The 24,669-nt window shown below is 48.1% G+C and overlaps 1 protein-coding gene and 1 non-coding gene across 10 annotated transcripts in view; both read right to left on the bottom strand.

The window, feature by feature from the left end:
- Positions 1-24,669, bottom strand: part of DNM2 (dynamin 2) — an 85,522-nt gene that overhangs the window by 17,496 nt on the left and 43,357 nt on the right. For 4 of the 9 annotated variants that reach the window (XM_036459444.2, XM_036459438.2, XM_036459436.2 and 1 more), the window contains exons 6-14: positions 20,246-20,406; positions 18,069-18,211; positions 14,353-14,488; positions 11,537-11,604; positions 10,766-10,904; positions 8,373-8,459; positions 5,734-5,804; positions 2,133-2,184; positions 1,262-1,273 (exon numbers count right to left, since the gene is read on the bottom strand). In XM_036459444.2, the coding sequence (XP_036315337.1) occupies positions 1,262-1,273; positions 2,133-2,184; positions 5,734-5,804; positions 8,373-8,459; positions 10,766-10,904; positions 11,537-11,604; positions 14,353-14,488; positions 18,069-18,211; positions 20,246-20,406 (869 nt within the window). Of the gene's footprint in view, positions 1-1,261; positions 1,274-2,132; positions 2,185-5,733; positions 5,805-8,372; positions 8,460-9,428; positions 9,568-10,765; positions 10,905-11,536; positions 11,605-14,352; positions 14,489-18,068; positions 18,212-20,245; positions 20,407-24,669 lie in introns of all 9 variants that reach the window. The other 5 variants (XM_036459439.2, XM_036459437.2, XM_036459443.2 and 2 more) reach the window with 3 other exon arrangements.
- On the bottom strand, positions 12,963-13,069 carry LOC118731468. Its single transcript, XR_004991881.1, has one exon. It is a non-coding gene; the product is annotated as a U6 spliceosomal RNA (small nuclear RNA).

The following is a 24,669-nucleotide window of genomic DNA, read 5'->3' as shown; positions in this document are numbered from 1 at the left end:
CAAGAAATCATTCAAGTTCCAAAGGGGTTGGAGGTGATGTGGGAATCAGGAGCCAAAGAAACTCCATTTTTCTTGCTCCCTCCGCCCCCAAGCTCTGGCTCTTTCTGTATCCTCTGAGAGAATTCAAGGCCCTGGGCACAGTGAGGCCCTGGCACGGGATCAGCTCAGCTACTGGAAAGATCTTGGGGTCGAAGACCCATGCTAGAGGGCAGTGGGACCAGTACCTCAGTGGCTGGTGGTGGAAAACCATACCGGAGAAGGAGGCTGTTGTAAGGGCTGGGGGCCCAGGCCTTGCTCTCCAAGGTGGAGAGCTGGGACTGAGCCAGTTGCCCAGAGGCAGGCACCTTAAAAAAAGCTCAACTCTCAGACTTAAGCAGCACCTGCTACCTGGTGGGCTGGGCCACACAAGGAGAGGAAGTGTAACAACAGGGATGGCAAATATCACTTATGTGGGGGCCACACCCATCAACGAGTAGGAGCTGCCTGAAGTGCTGTGGTAAGAATTCTAGGTGCCATGGGAAAGAATGCTAGGATTGACAAGTGATGCCTGCCACAGGCAAAAGATAAGAGCTTAATCCATTGTGTATCTGCCATGGAGGCAGGATAGTGGCAGCATTCAAGAGTGAGTTCCCTGGTCCATTAGTCATGCCTGTCATGAACTGTGTCACATACAAAGCTATCATCTGGGAAATAAATTCCCCAGCCAATTAGTCATATCTGCCATAGAATGGGGAGTGGTGACATGCTTAGGAAAGAGTGCCAGGAATGGTTAGCAGGGTCTTCCATGGGCACATGACAGGGGAGAGGCATGGGGGAAAGGATGCTAGATCAATTAGTAATGCCTGCCATGAGCACAGGAAGGGGAAATTTTCCCCTCAATGATGTCTGAACTGGGGACAAAATGGCGGCAGTGGCAAGTTCCAGCAGAGCTTGAGCAAAACCTTCGGAGAAAGATGTGATAGAGGGAAGGGAGGGAGGGGTATTAGTCAAGTATTTGCCATCTCTGACCTACAGGAAACCAGGTCCGCATGTTAGGAATGGGCTGGAGGGGGGCCTTCCACCAGGCAGTGGTCAGGTTAGTCTGTGTAAGTCCGCTTATGCCCAGGGCAACACGACATCAGACATAGGCTGTGGCAGGGAGTAGGTTAGCTTGATTGTTAGTAGTCTTTTTATTTTGAGGGGAAGGGAATGTTAAGGAGTGGGGGGTCTCCACCACCACGACATTCTCTAATGTTTGCTACCACACTAAGTGGGTACTTACCAAGATCTCCCCCTTTGAAAATGCAAAGTTAGGTAAATCAAAGAAGAGCAGGCAGAGAAAAAGAGACGCAAGGGACATGAGGGGACAGAGAAAAAGCAGGAAAGGCACACAAATGGGAAGAGAGAAGAGCAGAGGAAAAAAAAACAGCAAAAGAAAAAAAATTACATGCTATTAATTATATTCATGGTGTTAATATTTAATTCATTATCATCTCCTGAAACAAAAAAGCAACAACATACGTATCAACAAGCACAAAAAAAAATCATGCAGTGGTTACACCCTTTTCCAGAGGGTTCGATCATCGTGCAAGATAAACAGCAGAGTCCCCACCCTCATCCCTGAGTGATATGGAGAAGCAGGGGACACGGGCAGAAAGATGATGACTTTCTCAAAAAACCCAAAAAACGAATATTGGTAAATATAAAGCTGTTCTTATTTCATGGCGTCTGGCTGGGGTACATCATCAAGGTAGAAAACCCTGTGTGTGACTTAGTTTTTCCACGGATGGGGAATTCATTTTCACAATGCAGCCTTCCATAGGCTCCTAGTCCTTGGGGCCGAGAACCCAATGTGGCCACAGACACTATTGGTGATTGTGCTGCCCTGAGGGTCAAGTTCTAACCATGGCCTTGGATGTTCAGACAGGGACTCATAGGTGTATAAAATCTGCCTTGGCCCTGCCAGAGCTTTGGCTCTCAGACCAGTTTCCCGAAGCATCAAAACCTAAGTGGACGTAAGAGGCTGCAGGGTGAGGATCTGGTGGGGCATGCACACACCAGGTGCCATTGCAAGGCTCAGTGGTCCCTCAGTGCCCTCCCGCTCCCGCCCCCTCCCCTGAGGGTGGAGCTGCGGGCCCTAGAAGGGTGGTTACCTGGTTGGGAATGGCTCTCTTCTTGTTCAGCTGTGTGCTCCTCTGCTGGGCACTGAAACCAAAGCACAGAGAGGCTCATGCAGGTGAGAAGCTGGGAGGGACAGAGTGCAAGAGTCCTCATGGCCCAGGTGGGGTTCTTTACCACATGAGGGGGCCACTGACCAGTTAAGGGCAGAGTCAGAGAGGAACTGCCCTGCACACACAGGGCTGCCTAAGGGAAAGGGCGCAGGTCCGCGGAAGGAGGAAATGTATGGAGTTAAACTGAGGCTTCTAGGGCCTGATCTCTGTCACTCCTAAGAGCACCAGCTGTTTCCAAAGTGACTGGGTACTGGAGCCTCCAAGAATGAGCATGAGGAGGCTGGATTCCCAGGAGGCTCAAAGTCAGCCATGATGGCTTCAGAGTAATCTGAATGCTTAGGGGTCAAAAACCGGAGGCTTGCTCCCGCTCTCAGTTCTTACCCCTACCCCTAGCAGAAAGTCCTAAGTAGCTCTGACCAGTGTTATCAGACCTGGGAGATCAGACCATGGGGCAGCTGCTTATTAATAAACATCACTCATCTTGGATGGCTCCTGCTCCAAACCAGAGGACAGTCAAGGTCCCTTATTTATCTACAGTCCCAGATAGCTTTTCTTAATCTACCCTGTTTCCTGGCTAGTGCATGCTAGGAAATGAGGAGTGCAGCTGAAGGTCACATATCTCGCACCTACTTAGCTCACTTGTTTGTTCTAATGTCATATCTTATCGTATTGCTTTAGCTGGAATTTTCAGAACAGTATGAAAAGGCAAACCATCCTGTTTCATTCTTTTACTCACTGCCTCTGGGGTTTTACATTAAAGTTCAAGTTGGCTGTTGGATAAATTGAGTGTGTGTGGGTGTGTGTGTACACAAAAAGGGAATAAGTTTCTGTTCCCTGATAAGTAAAAATTAAAATATTAAGAATGGAGGTGGCATTTCCCCCAATAATTTTCCTAATGTTCTATGAGTTTATTACAGGGCATTTGCTTTGGGTTTTAGTGTGGAGAGGGTCATGCGAAAGCAGCCCAGAACATCCAAGCAAAGAAGTTTGACCAAAAGTATCTGAAGAAGACAGGACTGAGCTAAGCCACTCATGGCAGGGCCTGGGTGCTAGAGAGGTCCCAGAGATGCTACTTCCTATGGCTTCCTGGCTCCCTGCCTTCCCTGGCAGCCAACACGGCTGCACCTTTCCCTTGCCTGCCCCCAGTAAGAGACACCCCACCCCACCCCGCAGCCTGCAGGGCCCTCCTGGTGATGGGGCCTGGCCTCTCTCCTTCACTTTGCGCTGGTCTCCCGTTCTCCTGGCTTCTCGGGCTTCCGTCTCTAAGCTCTCTGGCGTACTCCGCCTGTCACCTGGCTGTCAGGACTCCCTTGAGAAGGTCTCTCCAGGATGCATCCCTTGGTCCCCTTTCCCACAACCCCTCACCTTCCTTTCCGACTTTCATTTTCTCTGTGACAATTTGCTCAGTGACAATGTGTCCCCAGCCCGTGGGCTCTGAACGGGCAAGTGCCGAGTCTGGCTTATTCACTGTCCTAGTCCAAAGGCCGTGAAACAGTGCTCCATGGTTGTTCAGTGGGACCCTGGGATATCCCACCTGGGACTGGGGCCCTGGTTTATACCTAGGCTGGGCGGAGCCTGGCACCCTGGGCCCCGCCCCCAGCTGTTCACACACCAGGGAAAAAGCACACAGCAGGCAATACCCACCAGGTCACCAGCTGCTCAGTATAGTAACAGCTGGGGGAGGTGGGAAGGCGCAGGAATCCAGAGGAAAGAGTGGAGTGGTCAAAGGAAAAACAGGAGAAATTGTGAGAAGGAACTGTGGATGAAGTGTGAGAAGCAGAGACATCAAGGTGAGAAAAACAGCAGCAAACCGAACAGGGAGGACCAGTGTTTTCAGCCTACATACAACTGGCTGCTGGGGATAGGAGCAGAAGGGTCTGCTCCCCAGGCTCTGAGAAACACCTGAGGGGTGGCCATGGCCTGAGCCCCCCAGCCCACTCCCAGCAGGGACTACTCAGCTGGGGCCTAAAGTTTATGATCATGCCCTTATTCATTCATTCTACGCACCTACCATGTGCCCAGCACAGAACAGCTGCTCAATTAACTGTGTTGAGTGCATTGATAAATGTTCCAGGTAACTACTTAGCACAACAGAGAATCCCCCGACAGAAGGACCCTCTTGCCGAAACCGGTTTGGCTCAGCGGCAGACTGAAAGGTCCCGGGTTCGATTCCGGTCAAGGGCATGTACATTGGTTGCGGGCACATCCTCAGTAGGGGGTGTGCAGGAGGCAGCTGGTTGATGTTTCTCTCTCATCGACGTTTCTAGCTCTCTATCCCTCTCCCTTCCTCTCTGTAAAAATCAATAAAATATATTTAAAAAAAAAAAAAAGAAAAGAAAAAAAAGAAAGACTCTCTTGCGGCCGCCTTCTAGCCCAAGATTAGGCTCTAGCAGGCCCCTCCTCAAAGATGCCTCCCTGCACACCCCCCAAGGTCAGGCCAGAAGGCCGCCCACTGAACTCCCATGGGCCCTATACAGTCCCCACCCCAGCACTGACCACACTGTATCTTAACTATCCAGGTGCACGCCTGTCCCTGGCATGGGACCTTCTTTTGAGGGTGTGGGGACCTGGGCCTATGCTTGCTCAATGCTGTGTCACAGGGCCTGGCACAGAGAGACAATATTTGCTAAATGATACAAGGGAGTTGGCTACCAATGGTCTGCTATGCTATTTGGCTCAGGCAACAAAACCTTTGTGAGCCACCAGAACAATCCATACGACACCCAAGCTTACTGAGAGGGGTACAAGGGCTGAAGGAGTCAGTGGGAGATGCCTGAGGCCACCAGCATTTATATCTACATCCTGCTGAAATCAGAGCTCCCTGGTCTAGCCCCTTATCTAGGTTCCATGGAAGGTGCTGATTTTAAATCTAGTGTATAAATGGAGTCCTAACTGGTTTAGCTCAGTGGGTAAAGGCCGGACCTACAGATGGAAGGGTCCCAGGTTCAATTCCAGTCAAGAGCACGTACCTCAGTTGCAGGCTCCTCCAGCCCTGGGCCCTGGTCAGGCTTTGCAGGAGGCAACCAATGAACGTTTTTCCCTCACATCGGTCTTTCTCTCTGTCTTTCCCTCTCTCTTCCACTCTCTCTAAAAAGCAATGGAAAAATATCCTCAGGTCAGAATTAAATATAAATAAAAAATAAAAAGTAAATGGAAGCTGTGGCGATGCAGGGCAGCCCTGACACATGGGACTCTATGAAAAGGCCAAGTGCACAGAGTCTGGGAAAGCTGTGCAGGCGCCTATGACAGGCTCTGAGAAGGGCCTCAGGCAAGGAAGCACTGGATGCCAGCCAGCCTGTCCTGTCCTCGTGAATTTGACCCCAGGACTCACTTCCTTCCTTAAACCTCTGGTGCCCTCATAGGAGATGCAGAGGGGACAATGGGGATGGTCCAGGCAACCTTCCAGACACTCTCACCCCGGGAGTCCTGACACACAGACCCTCACGCTCCAGCTCTCAGAGGGAATCCCAACTGAGGGTGGCCTGGTGCCAGCCCATCAGCCGCTGTACCCAACAGTACATACTTGGCAAATCCAATGAAGTCCTCGTGGTTTGTGTTGATGTAGGACTGCTCAATGTCAATGAGAAGAAGAATCTGAGGGAAAGCAGAAGCCTCTGTGAGTACACATGGACCCCGATATGACTTTCTGACTTTATAACAGTGCGAAAGTATAAGCATTCAGTAGAAACCATACTTTGGATTTGGAATTGGATCTTTTTCCAGGGCTAGTGATATGTAACACGATACTCTCTCATGATGCTGGGCAGCAAGACCTAATTCCCAGTCAGCCAAACGATCATGAGGGTCAACAATTGATACTCTACAGCAAGCATGTCAAATTCAAAGGCTAACACGGGCCAAATAAACGAGGCATGTGGCCCACAGGCCACAAGTTTGACATGCTTGCTCTACAGTGCATTCGCTGTATTAGATGATTTTGCCCAACTGTAGGCTCATTTAAGTTCTGAACACGTTTATGATAGGTTAGGCCAAGCTATATAATGTTCAAAAGGTTAGGTGAATTAAGTGCATTTGCAGCTTACTTTATTTTCAACTCACCATGAGGTTATCAGGATGTAACCTCATTGTTACATCCTGATAAACTCATTGTAATCTGAGGAGCATCTGTGAAGAGCCCAGCATGGCAGGCAGGGGCAGCAGACAAAGCACTGCTCACAAAGGGGTAGGGTGCGGGTGCAGAACCGTGCTGCTTCTCGGGCACAGAACAGGGGCAATCTCCCCCCAAAATACACCTGGCGTACATCTGTAGGGGGAAGGGAACACAGGTGCTTCCAGACGCCAGGGACTTAAAACTAAATAAGTCAGAGCCAACCTAACAGAGAGAGGCAGTCGTGGTCATAGGCAGAGCCTCTGGGGCTGACTACCTGGGCTGCAGGCTTGGCTCAGCCACTGTCAGGCTGTGTGACCCTGGGCCCCATGTTACCAAGTTGTGGAATAGGGGCACAAGAGGCCCACTTCAAAGAGTTAAACCATTCACAATATGTAAAGTCTTTAGCTAGCACCGAGCATTTCCTAAGTGCTACATTTAAACAGCAAAGATAATCTGGCCAGGTGAGGACATTAAAATAAAAGACACACACACACACACACACACAACCAGTGGGGATGTCAACAAAGATAAGGGATAGGCCCTTACACAGTACCTTGTCCCTTCCTATCACCTCACTGTGGCTCCAAGCCCCCAAGCATAAAACAGGCCAGGCAATCGGTCAGACGTTATGGGGTTGCTGGAAAATTCTGGGGTGCTCCGCTGTTGCTAGTTTTATAAAGCCTGAATCCCACTATTCCGGAGTAGTGCATCAAGCCTAGCAGTGTCGACAGGAAGGCAACCAGGGGCTGTGGTGTGCATGGAAGGGACAGCAGCATCCTTGACAGCAACGACAACAAAACAAACTGGAATCTCTCAAGCTTCTGATACAGCTTCTAGGCTACAGAAGCTCTGAGGAAACAGGCACAGGGTGACTGGGGAATCCTCTGACGGACAAATGAGCCAGTTTTCTCCATCAAGGTCAAGAGGAGAAGAACCATTCTATACAGGTGGCATCACAACCAAACACAACACGTTGGCTTGTTTTGGTTCTGGCTTAAACAAACAGCTGCCAAGAGACCACAGCAGACAACTGAGGCAAGTGACTGAGACCAGGTGTTGGGGCCTATGGAGGAGGAATGAAGGCTCACATAGCAGGGAACGGGTGAGACTCCCACTGTGACTGCTGGGAGGAACCCGCTCTGCCTTTGTGTGCGCTTGGATGGTCTCCACAGGAAAACTAAACCACAAAAAGCACCCTAACGTTCTCTGGCAGGCAAATAGATAACCACACATTCAGCAATCAAAAGTAACAAACTTCAGCCCTGGCAGGTGGCTCAGATGGTTGGGGTGTTATCCTGTACACTAGGGGTGTCGAACTCAATCAGAGAAGGGGCCAAAATCTAAAATCCAGCCTAAATCGCGGGCCGAATGGTTTACTAAACAGTCATAAACTGTCATTGTGATGGAAACGCAGCGGAGTGCAGTGATGACAGCGCGGTGCGGGCCACATTGCAAGGCCTGGCGGGACGGATTTGGTCCGCGGGCCTTGTGTTTGACACATGTGCTGTACACCAAAGGGCTACGGATTCGATTCCTGATCAGGGCACATACCTAGGTTGTGGGGGTATGAGAAGCAACCGAATGAAGTTTCTCTTTCAAACTGATGTTTCTCCCCCACCCCCGCCCTGTTCCTCTCTCTCTAAAATAAAAATAATAATAAAATTAAATTTAAAAAAATCCCCGGGTGAGGATAAAAAAAAACAAACCAGGTATACCACAAACAACAGGGATGAATCCCAAATATATTATGCTGAGAGAAGGAAGTCAGAATCAAAAGGCTATGTAGTACAGGAGGCCATTCACAGAACATTCTGGGGGAAAAGGGCAAAACCATAGGAACAGGAAGCAGCCAAGTGATAGCCAGGCCCTGTGGGTCAGTGAGGGGTTGACGGCAAAAGGGCAAAGGATGAGTTTTGGAGGGGTGATAGAACCGTTTTATATTGTGATTGAGGTGGGGGTTACTGCATGCATTTGTCAAAACTCAAAATACTGTACACTCAAGATTTATTGCAAGTAAATTATACCTGAAAATTAAAACCAAAAGCCAATACCTGGTCCTTGGTTCTCCCTTCCCGTTCTCGGATGTAAGTGGTGACAATTCGCTCTGTTTCCTCTCTCAACCGGGGGTAGGAGCTGAGCTGAGGGGAAAGCAGAGTGGCAGAGTTGGCTGGGTCCTCACGGCATGGGAAGCAATGTGAACCACACACAAAACACGGGGGGAGGTGAGTGACATGAGGTGGGCCCACCGCATCCCCACTCCACTCCTGTCTCATAGCTTCTCCAGCTGGTAGACAAGGGGACAGTGGGGGGACGGTGGGCCAGAGAGAGTGACAGGGTTCCCATGCACAAGCAGAGATGCTTTTTGAGAATGCAACTTAGAGTTGGAAAGTGGCAGAGAATGTGGGTGACAGCCATCCCTTCCCGCCTAGCACTAGGTGGGAGCCGGACACTGATTGTAATGAAAGACACCAGGGATGAGTGCCCTTGCCCAGCTTGTGAGCGCGTAGCGACTGTTCTAAGATGGTGGGTTGGCATCTGGGTCATCTACCTCAGAGGGATCCCCTTGTAGAGAAATGTGCCTCATCACTCATCTCTGGAACCCACTCCTCTAACACCCCCAGAGCTCCAGCCAAGCACATGAAGAGCCACCTTCTGCAGTTTGGGTTAAGCTCAATTTTGAAGAAAATTGAGTCGGACAGTCAAAATCACCTGATGAAAACTCACTAAATGTCCCGTGACATAAGAACACGAAGGTCTGCACATGGCAACGTTTTACTGCTTTGCTGACAGTTTGGAAACCCCCCTTCTCTCTGGTCTCAGGAAGGGGCCCCGACTCTCCTCCCCACCGCCTGCGGAGTAAATGCTATGGGCAACATCAAAGGCCTCCCAGCCCCTTCAGGAGCCCAAACTGCAAAGGTGGCACACGTGTGCGATGCAGCTCGCCCAATTTTGTCTGCCAATGCAAACTGAGATGTCGTTAAGTGACAACTGGCCTATGGAGGGGGGGTCCATCCGAGGCAGAATCTCCCAGATGCACGGGTTAAGACTAACAACAGAGGGAGAAGATGGGGGACAGATGGGTAGGTGATAATAACAAAACCTATTACCTTCTCGGCACACTTTTTAATGACCGTGGCCAGTTCTGAGACCACGAGATCAACACACTTCAAACTCGGCTCTTTGAGTTTTACAATCTGTTTTTTCACAATGGCTTCAAAGGCCATATCAGGGGTGAAGAGCCCCGTCCTGGGTCATGCGAAGGGTGGGACCGGAAGAAAGACACCCAGGGACAGTGCAGGCCACACACCCGGGATGCGAGGGAGGGGGGAGAGAGAGAGAAAGAGGGAGAGAGAGGGAGGGGGGGAGGGAGAGAGGGAGAGAGAGAAACGAGAGTCAGTTGGTTAGTGACATGCATGGAGTCTGTGCCCGCATTTGCCCCGGAAGCTGCTTCGGATCAAAGAGGCATCCTGGGTCCCAGGGGTGGACTTGGTCTGGGTTCAATTACGGAAGTGCTAAGGGTCAGTGTCTTCGTGCAGATGGCTACGGGTGTGGGGACACTTTGAGTTTTCATTATCTGCGGTAACGGGCTCCAGGAATAACAATCTCCAACCCACCTGGGTTTCTTTCCCCTTCCTTTTCCAACTGAAGAAGCTTAAGAAGCAAATGTGGGCTTTTCCAGACTGAGAACAGAAGGCTCAAGCAGAAATCCCCTGCCTAGTAAGGCAGACCCAGAGCTCTAGGGCCACCGTGGACGTGCAAGCACAAACTGCCCATCGAGAAGCGCTTCAGCTGCTTGGCCAAAGCATGCTGCCCTGGGAGCCAGGCCCACGGGGGAACCAGCATGTCTTGCTGGGGGGAGGCAGTGGCCCAAGCACATAGGCACTTGTGACCTGGTGGATCTGAGGACTGGCTACCGGGGACAGCACTGCTCCTGGGGAAGGCAAAGAACTGGAGGAGGCAGTGAGGAGCAGAGCTGACTTTGGGACCGAGCACTCATTATACATGAGCGTTGGGCCTTTCTTGGCACCCGGGGGACAGAAACATGACTGGCTCCAGGGAAGCCCAAGGGTGTCACTCAAGGAGGAGTGACAGCCAGGGAGGTTCAGGAAGCCATGCCTCCAGCAGCTGACATGGGGTCCTTCTCTGATTCTCAGAAGGCAGCAAAGCGACAGCCCAATTCCATCAGACACATGCTAGGCTTGGTATCAGGGTCCCAGGGAGCCCTGCTCACCAGTATGGCCAGCTCTGGAGGCCTGATACCTCCCCCACCCCCCCACCCTGCCCCAGCCTCGGGGAAGATGCCACATTCTTGGAAACCAAGGCAATCTGTAGGCAGTGGGAAGGCACCATGGGGCAACGGCTGAAGCAGCACTGGGAGCCTGATACCAAAGCCCTGAACCCCCGTTTCCACGCAGCCAGGAGTCCCCTGCCGAGGGGCCAATACCTTACTGGTACACTGCCTAACTGTATTGATTAGCTCCTGGATAACCAGGTCGACACATTTCAGACAGGGCTCTTTCAGCTTGACGACCTGCTTTTTCACAATGGCCTCGAATGCCAGGTCCGGGGTGAAGAGCCCGGTCCTAAAACCATCCAAACCCAGGGGCAGGGGAGATAAGTCAGAGAAAAACAAAGCATGGTCAGCAATCACAGGTAGGGGCCAGGTTCCCACGAAAGAACCAAGGTCATGGCAAATCTAGGGGTCAGATGCCTGTGTCTACCACCTGGAAACCCCAGGGCAACCTCAGGACCCCATGGTGATGTGAGACTGTATGACTGGAATGACTATTCTTGTTGGAATACAGAGGGGACCCAGGAGGCTCACAGGGAACCCAGGATGGGTTCAAACACTGGATTCCTGTAATCATGACTCAGATCTGGCTCCCCACCCCCACCCCCACCCCCAGGGCAAATATGCAGCGAGCCTTCCCGGATGACTACAGTAACTAGGACTCATGCCAACTGACTGGAGGGGTTTAACTAAATGTTTAAACCAAGGGCGGCAGACAGTCCTGTGACCCATGACATACTTACACAGGACTGAGCCCATCCCCCCTCAAGTGCCCTTGGAGAGAGTTATAGCTACTGAGAACCACCCAGGAACCCTGCTAAGACCTCACAAACAAGGCACCCAGAGGTTTGGGGGGACGAACTGACTAGAGAAAGGCACCGCAAAGGTAAAGGGAACAACGGCAAGGCTCCCTGTGGAACTTGCCTGACACCATGAATGTTCTTAATGGCGTAGCTGATCTCCCGTCTTAAGTCTTTCTCATCAAACTCCATCTGAGAACAGAGAAACCAAACACTAGCAAGGATGTACCTGGGGCTCCTTCAGAACAGGTGTTTCTTTGGAGAACGTTGTTTCCTGTGCATCTATATTCACATGGCAGAATATTAAATTGGTCAAAAAGTTTAAAAATATTAAAACCTAGTATCAGTAAGGATGCCGTGAAACTAACACTCTTGCTCGCTTAGAGGCAACATGAATTCATATAAAAACACTTTTGAGGCCACTTGCACTACAAATTAAAAACCTCCAAAAAGATACCTAAAAATAAAAAGTATATATCTATAATGTCACCTGGTAATTTTTAAAGCTCTAGAAATTTATCATTAGGAATCAATAAAGAATTAGCACCCTAGTGGATTGGCTCAGTGGATAGAGCATTGGCCTACGGACTGAGGGGTCCCGGGTTCAATTCCTGTCAAGGGCACATGCCCAGGTTGCGGGCTTGGTCCCCAGTAGGGGGCATGCAGGAGGCAGCCGATCAATGATTCTCTCGAATCAGTGATGTTTCTATCTCTCTCTCATTTTCCCTTCCTCTCTGAAATCAATAAATAGATATTAAAAATAAAAAAAAAAAGAATTAGCTATATTCCCAGTCAGTGTGGCTCAATGGTTGAGCGTTGACCAATGAACCAAGAGGTCACTGTTCGATTCCCGGGTTTTGGGCTCGATCCCTAGGAAGGAGCATGCAGGAGATATCTGATCAATAATTCTCTCTTGTCACTGATGTTTCTAATGCTCTCTCTTCCTCTCCCTCTGAAATCAATAAAAATACATTAAAAAAAAAAAAAAAAAAAAAAAAAAAAAAAAAGAGCTGAAACCGGTTTGGCTCAGTGGATAGAGCTTTGGTCTGCGGACTGAAGTCAGGTTCGATTCCGGTCAAGGGCATGTACCTTGGTTGCAGGCACATCCCTGTTAGGTGCAAGAGGCAGCTGGTCGAAGTCTCTCTCTCATCGATGTTTCTAGCATTCTATCCCTCTCCCTTCCTCTTTGTGGAAAATCAATAAAATATATTTAAAAACAAAACAAAACAAAAAAAAACCTAACTACATTTACAAAACAATTCGTAACACTAAAAAAAAGTGAAAAAAGTTGGGGGGGGGGGGGTCGTGAGGGGACGGACAGACGGACGACTAAACGTCCACAAAGGGAGACTGCTAAATGCATGATGGGACATACATAAAATAATAAATTGCTTTGTTATTGATGATGCACAAAATGTTTATGATTAGTTTTGAAAGATGGTCACCACATGAAAAAAGCATGATATAAAGACATAAATTTTTAAAAGTATAAATGTACACATAGTATGGATGGATATATGTGCTATGTTTGTGTATTCAAGGGTGGCTTTTTTTATAGGGAATGGTTCACGAATTTGCGTGTCATCCTTGAGCAAGAACCATGCCAATCTTCTCTGTGACGGTCCAATTTTAGAGTCTGTGCTGCCAAAGCGAGCATAAAGAAGGCTTTCTACCCGCATAGAAATAATTCTTTTATTTTTTTTAATATATATTTTATTGGTTTTTCACAGAGAGGAAGGGAGAAGGATAGAGAGTTAGAAACATCGATGAGAGAGAGAGTCACCGACCAGCTGCCTCTTGCACACCCCCTACTGGGGATGTGCCCGCAACCAAGGTACATGCCCTTGACTGGAATCGAACCTTTCAGTCCGCAGGCTGATGCTCTATCCACTGAACCAAACCGATTTCAGCTAGAAATAATTCTTAAAGGACAAACATCCAGGTGCTAACAGGAGTTGTCTGTGGGTGTTAGGATTATGGGAGTGTTCCTGCTTTTAACTTACTCTTTAATTGGGAAAAAAGACCAAAAAAACACTTGACTGATTTTCATAAAAATAAGTGATCACAGTAAAAAATAAAAGTTCAAGAATTAGTGCCCTAGCTGGATTGGCTCAGTGGATAGGTTCGATTCTGGTCAAGGGCACATGCCCAGGTTGCTGGCTCAATCCCTTAAAGGGGGTGTACAGGAGGCATCCAATCAATGATTCTCTTTCATCATTGATGTTTTTATCTCTTTCTCTCTCTCCCTTCCTCTCTGAAAACAATAAAAATATATTATTTAAAAAAAATAAAAGTTTAAGCAAATGGCCAATGTGATCAGAGCGTCATATCACAAACCAAAAGGTGATGGTTTCAATTTCTGGTCAAAACCATGTTGCAAGTTCGATTCCCTGTCCAGGTGCATGTGGAAGGCAACCAATCGATGACAGATGTTTCTCTCTCTTCCTTCCCTTCCTCTCCCTAAAATACATAAAATATTTTTTTTTAAAAAGCTCAAGCAAATAGTTTTTAAAAATCTCAAATTCCAGGTCTGAGAACTGTAAGAATATCCTTACAGATCTATGCAAATATACACATCAAAACACACAGGTATAATTTCATACAAATATTGTCTATGTGTTGTGCTGCACATATTGGGTCCATAACCTGCTTTTTCTTTTTTCAAGGACATGTGAATTTCCCCTATTTTCTATGTATTTTGCAAACGAAATACATTGTATTGGCTTTTGTTAGAGGGGGGAAAAAAAAATCTTTTGTACATCTCTGTTGGAAAGTTGTAAGCTGCCTGCTCACGGAAGGAAACTCTAAGAGACGCCTCCCCGGGCCACACTCAGGCATGAAGGCCAGAGTTCAAGACTAAATGCTCTGGGAGGAGGATGGGCTCGAGGCCAAGCAGATGGTGCCTGACAGGACAGGAGGGCCCAGCCCTTGCCACACTACCTTCACCAGCTCGAAGGGAAACCGCTCGTGGAAGATGCGATTGATTCGGGCGCCCCCGGAGAGCTCCAGTGTGTCCACTTGGTCTCCAGAGCCCTCTATCCGCTTCTCAAAGTCCACCCCAAATTGCTGGACCATCCTATGAGGAAAAAAAAAACAAGAACAGTAAGCAGAGGTTTCAACAAAGCTCTGCTGTTATGTCTTGAGTCAAGCCATGGTTCAGTTCCCTCTTTTCGTTTTTAGGAACAAAATCTATGTGTATATGAAAACAAACAAAATTCAGGAGCTGCAGGTGGCAAGTACTGGCTATATGCCAGGCCCATTCTATATGCCTGTTCCGATCATTCACTGAAGGAGGTGCAGTTAACACTCCATTTTGCAGATGACAAGAGTGAGGTGTGGGGGTCACAACTTAGCAACCTCACCTCTGCCTTGAGGTTTGGAAAATCCAATAGGATCATAGGGTGAAATGGCAGATCCTTCACATAGTTCAGGTGGCTTCCGCCACTGCCCAGCACGTGGGTCGGCACTCCACCACTATAGGCTGAGGCCTTTGTCCCTCTGAGCCTCAGTTCCTTCATCTGGAAAGTGGGTTGATCATAGCAGCACCTTCACACAAGGTCACTGTGAGGATTCAAAAAGTTTCTAGATTTCATCAACTCCCAAGAAGTCACTAATCCTAATGCAATCCTAGTCTAGATTCCCACAAAAAAAGAAAAAATGCTGTCAAATCACGGTAATTCACCTAAAACTTCTGAATTCAGAGAAGCCAAAATGTCACATAATCGACAAAATGTGCTAATACCACAATTGGCCCCTTAGAAGCCAGCCTAGCCCTTACAAAGTGTATAAGTGTTGCTAATTAGTGCTGTGACCATGTGAGCAGTAAAGGCCCAAGATATTTACTAGTGTCTTGATTTTCCTTGGCATTTCTCATTGCTCCCCCCAGTCCCTTACACTGTCTGCCTTAGTCATTTCCTCATCTCTGCCTCCCAAATTCTAGGTCTACTCAAACATTGACAGCATCAGATATTGCAGGTTTAGTTCCAGATAACTGCAATAAAGCAAATAAAGCCAGTGATATGAAATCCACTTTTACACTATGTTACTTTTACACTATATATGTTACTTTTACACTATACTGCAGTCTACTAAGAGTTCCAATAACATTGTGTTTAAAAAACACACGTACAGCTGGGACCGGTTTGGCTCAGTGGATAGAGCGTCGATCTGGGGACTGAAAGGTCCCAGGTTCGATTCCGGGCAAGGGCATGTACCTTGGTTGCGGGCATATCCCCAGTGGGGGGTGTACAAGAGGCAGCTGATCGACGATTCTCTTTCATCGATGTTTCTAACTCTCTATCCCTCTCTCTTCCTCTCTGTGAAAAATCAATAAAATATATTTTAAAAACACACACACAAAAACACACACACACGTACATGCCTCAATTAAAAAACACTTTTGCCCCGGCTGGGTGGCTCAGTTGGTTGGAGCGTCATCCTGTACACCAAAAGGTGGCGGGTTCAATTCCTAGTCAGAACACATAGCTAGGTTGTGGATTCAATCCCCCGGTGGGGCATATACAGGAGGCAACTGTTTGATGTTTTCCTTTCATACCTTCGTTTAGGGGTAAGGAATACAAGGTTCAGAGAGGCACGGTCACCAGCCAGGGAAAGCCCAGCAAAGCCAGGCTTACCCCCAGGCTGCAACACATGCTAGACTAAATCTCCTCTTCAATGCCGAGACCGGTTTGGCTCAATGGATTGAGCGTCGGCTTGGGGACTGAAGGGTCCCAGGTTCGATTCCGGTCAAGGGCATGTACCTTGGTTGCGGGCATATCCCCAGTAGGGGTTGTGCAAGAGGCAGCTGATCGATGACTCTCTCTCATCGATGTTTCTAACTCTCTATCTCTCTTCCTTCCTCTCTGTACAAAATCAATAAAATATATTTAAAAAAATAATAATAATAAATAAATAAATAAATAAATCTCCTCTTCAAGTCTACAAAGGATCAGCATTTGCTCTGTAGAAAGCTTTGCGGCCCTAGCCAGTTTGGCTCAATGTGGGGCGTGCAGAGGACAACCAATCAATGATTCTCTCTCATCACTGATGTTTCTATCTCTCTCTCCCTCTTCCTCTTTGAAGTTAATAAAAATATATTAAAAAAAAAAAAAGAAAAAAAAAAAGCTCTGAAGAATGCAGTTGAGCTTGACTGAGCATAAAAGCATTCTCATCCCGATTCCACCACCAGGCACTGCCCAATAGCTGAGAGGTGTGCCTGTAGGAAGAGTCTTGTGCACGCCACCATCTGCCTCATGAGCTGCCAGGTAGTTTCTGGAACTCACGCTAACCAAGTCCTTGCAGCACTTAATGTCCCTGGCAGGGAGGAAACTGAGAATACAGGAGCAGAAAGAACCCCAAGTAAGAACCTGGGATGGTGGGGACACCCACTCCCCTGCCTCTCAGCTGCACAGCTGCAGGGAGTCTACTATAGCTGGACTCAATAGTCAGGGTGAGGATTCAAAGACATCAAGCTGAAGCAGCTAGCTAACACAGGGTCTGGTCCCAACCCCCTCCAGATCTGTCCTCCCTGCAGCAGCCAGAGGGCGCCTGTGAGCACCTGAGTCAGATCATCCCCATTCTCTGCTCAAAACCAAGCATGGCTCCCCCCACCCCTAGAGCAAGAGCCACAGTCCTCCCCATGTTCAGCAAGGCCCTGCACACCCTGCCCTCACTTCTTCCCACTCTCGCTCCCTCTGCTCCAGCCACATGGACCTCCACATGCTGGACACAGTCCTGCCTCAAGACTTTTGCACTGGCTGGGCCCATCCAGGGCTCTATGTGGCTCCCTCCCTCACCTCTTCAGGTTTTTGCCTGACTCCCATGGACTCAGAGAGGCATTCTTGACCATCCTAGTTTATTTTTTTCCCAATAAGTTTTAATTGATTTCGGAGAGGAGGGGAGAGGGAGAGATAGAAACATCAATGATGACAGGGAATCATTGATTGGCAGCCTCCTGCACGCTCCCCACTGGGGATCCAGCCCACAACCCAGGCATGTGCCCTGACTGAGAAATGAACTGTGACCTCCTGCCGGTTTGGCTCAGTGGATAGAGCATCAGCCTGCGGACTGAAGGGTCCCTGGTTTGATTCCGGTAAAGGGCATGTTCTTTGGTTGTGGGCACATTCCCAGTAGGGGACGTGCAAGAGGTAGCTGATCGATGACTCTCTCTCATCGATGTTTCTAACTCTCTATCTTTCTCCCTTCCTCTCTGTAAAAAAATCAATAAAATATATTAAAAAAAGAAAAAGAAAAAAAGAACTGTGACCTCCTGGTTCATAGGTCAATGCTCAACCACTGAACCATGCCAGCCGGACCCGACCACTCTATTTTTATGGCACCCTATGCCCACACTGGTACTTGCTAGCCCTTTACCCATTTTAATATTTTTGACATTTCACACACTATACATTTTATTTCCTTATTTTGTCTCATCCTTCCCCATGTCCCCTTTCTGATCACGTGGGGCAGGAATGAGTGTCTGCCCATTCACTGAGATGACCTCAGTGCTCAGGACAGGGCCTGGCACACAGGTGGCCCTTGGGAGATGTTTGTTGAATGAACAGACGGAGGAGTGAGGATTGGTGCCCAGCCTAGCCCTGGAACCCTGCGGCTGGGTGGAGGCCCCACTGAGCTAGGTTGGGAGAGGACAAACGTACTGCAACAGGGCTTTGGTTTTACGTGTGGGGTCGTCGGGCCGGAAGTTCTTGTATTCCTCCACCTCCTTCTCCAGGGACAGCAACTGGCTCTGCAGCTTGCTGCGCAAGGTCGGGAGTGACTCCCGGATGTGGTTGGTCAGTTGCTGCAAAGAGAAGCCAGAAATGACAGATCAGTGCAAGCACGAGAAAGAGCCATGTATGATGGCGTCTGGGCCCGCCACACCCTCCAACCTCAAGAGAAAGCAACGAAATATCAGCTAGAGTCACACTTGTGCACTGAGCAAAGAGAGACTGAGAAAAGCCCACAGGGCTTTATAGGACAGATCAATTGTTTACCATGGATTACACACAATCATATGCAAGGGCATGTGTGCTGACCCAGAACAACCGCCCACAAGTGCTGCTCAGTGAAAAGCCCAAGAGGCCATCACAGGACCATGGACTGAATGACGGATGGATGGGTGACGCTGGACAGATAAACAGACAATGGGGAATGTACCCTACGAAAGAAAGGCACAAAATATATGCATTAAGTGCTCCCTTCTGTGAAAGACAGGGAGAAAGTAAGAACGTGTTTTTATTTGCAGGAACTGAGAAAAGGAATACTCAACAAGAAACAAATGTGAAAGAAATAGGCAGAATGGGGCAGGTAGGCAGGAAGGAGACCTTTCACCGAAGCCCCCCTTTCCCGCTACTGTTCTGCTTTTGCATGATGTGGATTTGTTCATTATTCATAAATTTTAAAAGGAGACAGCAGTGCAGATGTGTTGTTAGAAAAAAAAGCCAGATGAAGTAGTGGGTAAATATTCTGTTCAAGAGGGGTGGGGGAGGAGGGGGGAGAGAAAAGGGGGAAGGAATGGTAAAGAGAGCAGGAGGGAGGGAAAGGGGTGGGGGGTGAATAGACATATTGGCCCTTTAGGCCCCACGTGTCTCTAGAACACATGTGTCAAACACAAGGCCCACGGGCCAAATCCGTCCCGCCAGGCCTTGCAATGTGGCCCGCACCGCACTGTCATCACTGCACTCCGCTGCGTTTCCATCACAATGACAGTTTATGACTGTTCAGTAAACCACTCAGCCCGCGATTTAGGCTGGATTTTAGATTTTGGCCCCTTCTCTGATTGAGTTCGACACCCCTACTCTAGAAGGCAGGCCAGGAAAGATGACCCTGGCCACCTCCTCATGGGATGGGAGGAAATGGAACCTTCACTATATTTGGTCTATAGGACTTTTTGTTTTGTTTTGTTTACTATTATGAGGGAGGAAGGAGAACAGAGAGATAAAAGAGAGAAAGGAAGGGCAGGAGAGGGGAGAAGGGAAGGAAGGAAGAGACATGGGGAGGCTGGTTGGGCAAAAGGGCAAAACAAAGCCATAAAATCAGCTAACACCCCAAAACTGCAAAGTGGTGTTTTGTTCCATCTCTCCTGCCGTAGAAAAGAAGTTACAAGATGCCCATCAATGCCGAAACCGGTTTGGCTCAGTGGATAGGTCTGTGGACTGAAAGGTCCCAGGTTCGATTCCGGTCAAGGGCATGTACATTGGTTGCAGGCATGTCCCCGGTAGGGGGTATGCAAGAGGCGGCTGATCAATGTTTCTCTCTCATTGATGTTTCTAACTCTCTATCTCTCTCCCTTCCTCTTTGTAAAAAATCAATAAAATATATTTAAAAAAAAAAAAAGATGCCCATCAGGTAAACACAAGGCGTAAAGGAGCATCACACTCTGCGGCATGAACTGGGCCCCCCGAAGTCCTCTGTGACCAGGGGCCCTCGTGGGAGCTACAGATCTCTGAAGGTGGACTCCGTGCTCTGCAGATCCCTCCAGTCTCAGAAAGCGTCCTGACGCACCAGAGCGGCTCCATGTAACCCTTGGGGAAGTAGAGGGGCAGGGACCACCGCCCCAGGAAGCATCTGCTGTGCAGCCAAGCCCTCAGGAGGCCAGCTGGGCTGCTGGCTCTCAGGAGGCCCTAGCAGCTTGCAGGGTAGTTTTACTTCCCTTCCGGATCTTCCAGCCTCTGCCCAGGCAGACTCATTTCCTTTCTTGGAGGGCCCCTTCCTTTGGACACTTCCTTCCCTCTTTGCTCCCCTGAGTTGTCTCTGCCTCCCAGTCTCTTCCTGGCCCTCATTACTACCTAACACTTGATTGCGCAAGTGCAACCGTACAAAACCACTGGCACACCTGATTCAGAGTCTTCTGCAGGTGTGGGGTGCCCATGCGATCAGCCATGTGCCGGTAGGCCGGGTGAGAGAGAAAGAACTTCCTCTCGGCTGCCAGTGCCGCACGAATGTCTTTCTTGCCCTCGATGTCCTTCTGGCTTCGGTTCACCACACCAATGTAGCCTGCGGGGAGAGAGGGTTAGGGCAGGGCCACTGCCAGGCGAACCAAAGTGCCCAGGTGCCATTGCAGCCAGGCACAGAGCTAAGCAAGGTGAAGGTGAATACCTGGATTCTGTCCTATGAGTCACTGACAGACTGGGTTACAAGCTGTACACATTCCTTAGAAACACGAAGAATGCAAATAGAGTGAAGTTTTGAAAAGCAACACAAGTGTTTGGAAGAAAGAAAGTCCATCCAGCTTGGTGTGAAGGGGTGGATGGAAACAAGCTTTAATAAAGGTGAAATCCAGAAGCTGAGCTTTGAAGACAGAAGAAAAAAATCTCAAAAAGGAGGACTATTCAGAGACAGCGAATCTTGCCAGAAATTAAAACATATTTTAAAGCTGTTATATGGAAAAGGTTGGGTATATTGGGGCATGTATGTCCAGAGAGATAAGTGCAATAGAAAGCCCTAAATCATACCAAGTAGCAGGTGGAAACTAATAACTAACTTCAAATTCAGTGGGAAGAAAGCTGAGTTATTCAATGGTTGCTGCTGGTCAAGTTGGGTACCTACCAAAATTAATTCTTGAGGGATCACTAATATACACATAGAATACGAAACTACAGAAGTACTTAAAACCATTTTTTAGAATAAAAATGCTAGTGTGAAGAAAAGATTTTCAGTATTTAGAAATAAAGAGTAGATAAATAAAAACATAAAGAAGAGGACAAAATAGAGAAGGGAAAGGGGATGGTAGTCAAAAAGTCAAAACACCCAGCTGGTGTGGCTCAGTGGTTGAGCATCCACATATGAACCAGGAGGTCTCAGTTCGATTCCCAGTCAGGTACATGCCCATGTTTCAGGCTTGATCCCCAATGTGGGGTGTGCAAAAGGCAGCCAATCAATGATTCTCTCTCACCACTGATGTTTCTATCTCTTCCTTCCTCTCCTTTCCTCTCTGAAGTCAATAAAAACATATTTTTAAAAAAAGATAAAACATTCAGGAGCTCTTGAGCATGGACACAAGGCACCAAGCAATACAGGGATACGAATGGCATTGTAAGATATAAAGAACTTAGTAGCCGAAACCAGTTTGGCTCAGCGGTAGAGTGTCGGTCTGCGGACTGAAAGGTCCCAGGTTCGATTCTGGTCAAGGGCATGTACATTGGTTGCGGGCACATACCCAGTTGGGGGTATGCAGGAGGCAGCTGGTCCATGTTTCTCTCTCATCGACATTTCTAACTCTCTATCTCTCTCCCTTCCTCTCTGTAAAAAATCAATAAAATATATTTAAAAAACAAACAAAAAAAAAAACCTTAAAATAAAAATAAAAAAGAACTTAGTAGGCCTGGCCAGTGTGTCTCAGCTGGTTGAGCATCACTGAGAGGTTGCCAGTTCAATTACCAGTCAGGGCACAAGCCTGGTTGTGGGCTTGATCCCCAGTAGGAGGTGTGCAGGAGGCAGCCAATTGATGTTTCTCTCATCAATCTCTCTCTCCCCCCTCACTCTCCTCTTCTATCTAAAATCAATAAAAAATATTTATTAAAAAATAAAAGAACTCAGCTTATTGCCAACAAATGGTAGATGCTCAATAAACAGAGGCAGTTATTCATTGCTATTGATATAATTAAAGTGGGAAAAGTGGAATGCAGATAGGTGACCAAAGACCTGAAGTGACATCCCCATTCCCTTGACAGTGGGGGTCTTTCAACGCTTCTCTTGGGGAGAGGGAGAATGGCACCTGCTGAGTCTTAGAGAGATTTGCTTTTTGTCCTCTCCGTATCTGTCATTATGTCCATTTACGAAGGCAAGCCAAAGTGAGATCACTTACAAAGGACTCAGAAAGGATCACAAGGAGAACCCAGAGCTGAGCCCAGGCTCATGGGAAGCCCACAGTCTCTGTCATCCCTATCATCATGAGAGAAGGATAGAGTAGGGGGCAGAGAGGGGAGTCTGGCTTAGGTTTGGGTTCCTCTAAGTGTGCCGTGCTTCTGAGTCTTTCACAGGCCGAGAAAAAGGATCCAATTGGAAGGATTCTAAAAGCCACGGAGCAAGAGGAGAAAACTGAGCGCCTGAGGTCTTAAGTCGGAAGCAAGTGTGTGAGTGGCGACAGGAAGAGTTCCTTTCTTGGAAACAGACAGGAAGGCAGGGGAGGAGAGACAGATCAATAGTGAGTGGGGAAGAAGGAAGGTGAGGAGCGCGCGGCAGCCGCCACCAGGCGGCAGTGCTGAGCACAGCTAGTGTCCCTCGGAGTGTAAGATGGTGGTCAGACATGTGCAAAGGAGTGCGGGGCTGAGCTGCTGGCGGAGAGCACGGGGGACAATTGGGTCTGCTTCCCGCTGCAGCACTGACTCTTCCTTCCTAAACCTCTGACATGGATTTTTCTTCAGCCTCTGATCCTCACAGCAAAACAGGGTTTCAGCTTGTGCTCCTGACCACGCTCTGTCCTGATCCGGGGCCACCTCTCACCAATGCCTCAGCAGTGCTGGGGGAAGGTGGAAATCAAGGTCGGAATGTTTCCTCCCAATGGCTGTGCCAAATATCAAGGAGGGAAACCCCAGGAGCAAAACACAAGATCGAAATGGTGCGGGCAGGGTACAAGAGCCAGAGGGGAAGAATGGAAAAGGCAGCAAAATAATTAGGGAAGAAATGGCCTTAAAGAATAAAAAATAACTAAAATAAATAAAAATAAAAAAAACCTCGATGGATAGTCAGCACCAGGCCACAGGGAGAAACCAGAAGCAACGTCAGTGTTCAACAAATGGGGAATGAGTAACAAACAGCCCACACACTCCCATATAAGGAACTCCATAGGATGTTTTGAAGCAATCTTGAAGAATATTTGCCTGTTGTGGGGAAATGTTTTGCTATTTTGCTACGTGAAATGGAAAACCAGGTTACAAAGCAGCATGGCACTGGAGGGCTGAAATTCAAAATCAGCTCCACTGCCCTGGCCGGTGTGCTCAGTGGTCAGAGTCAGCCTGTGTACTAAAGGGTCTCAGGTTCGAGTCCCAGTCAAGAGCACATGCCTGGGTTGCAGGTTCACTCCACACCCCCAGTGGGAGGCAACCAGACCAGTTCATGACACACATCGATGTTTCTCTTTCTTTCTCCCCTCCCTTCCTCCCTCGCTCTCACTTTCTCTAAAAGAAATGGAAAAAATATCCTCAGGTGAGGATTAAAAACAACAAAAAAAAACAAAAAAACTGCTCCACAACTTACTAGCTGTGTGAGCTGGGGCAAGGGATTTAGACTATGCCTCAGTTTCTTCATCCATAAAGTGGGGATGAGAATAGAGCTACCATGTAGGTTGTTATCAGAATTAAGTGGGCTCCTACATATTGAGCTTAGAACAATGCCTGGTACATATCAGACACTTAATAAATGTTTGCTACTCATTTTTTGGAAATAGAAATACTTAGGACCGGCTGGTATGGCTCAGTGGTTGAGCATCAAACCATGAACCACGAGGTCACGAATCTGATTCCAGTTCAAATTGATTGCAGGCTTGATCCCCAGTAGGGGGCGTGCAGGAGGCAGTCAATTGATGATGCTTCTCTCTCATCCATATTTCTCTCCCCCTCTCCCTTCCACTCTCTCAAAATACATACATACACATATATATACATACTTAGGTTACTCCTCTCAGAAGATCTGAACCTAAAACTGAGCCTAATCAGGCTTCTGTCTAGATTTAATTACCAGTTTATAGGGAACCACCATTGGCCAAATCCCGAGTGTGGGATGTGGTCTGACTTCTCCCACAAATGAATGTTACAGGAAAAAAAAAAAGGGGGGGGGGTTTGTGGCAGGGGTGCAGGGGGAGCTGTTCAAGCAGAATGTTAAAATGATATTATGTCTGGGATTTGCTTTATAAACTCACAGGAAGAAAATGACAACAGGAGGTTAAGAACATGTGGAAGATTCAAGATGAGTTGTATGCTGATAACCACAGAGGCTGGGTCCATTCTACTTTCAAGGATGTTTGAAAATTCTCATAACAGGAAGCATCAAAATTAATAGAAGTTACAAGTTCTTGTAAAAATTTTGGAAGAATGCCACCAAGTGTTGACTAGTGGCTATCTAGGGGAATTAGGATGTGGATGATTTTAGCTTCTTCTTTCTGCATACAGATGACTCTTGAACAATTCAGGGGTTAGGGAAGCCTACGTCCAGTGCAGCTGAAAATCCACATATTAACTATAGCCAGCTCTCCACATATTCGGGTTCTCAATGGGAGTGGACCCTTGAACAACACGGATTTGAACTGTGCAGATCCAGTAT

This window comes from Pipistrellus kuhlii, unplaced genomic scaffold (genome assembly GCF_014108245.1).
Source record: "Pipistrellus kuhlii isolate mPipKuh1 unplaced genomic scaffold, mPipKuh1.p scaffold_m20_p_30, whole genome shotgun sequence".
Taxonomy (NCBI): Eukaryota; Metazoa; Chordata; class Mammalia; order Chiroptera; family Vespertilionidae; genus Pipistrellus; species Pipistrellus kuhlii.
This window is presented reverse-complemented; position numbering and strand designations above follow the sequence as displayed.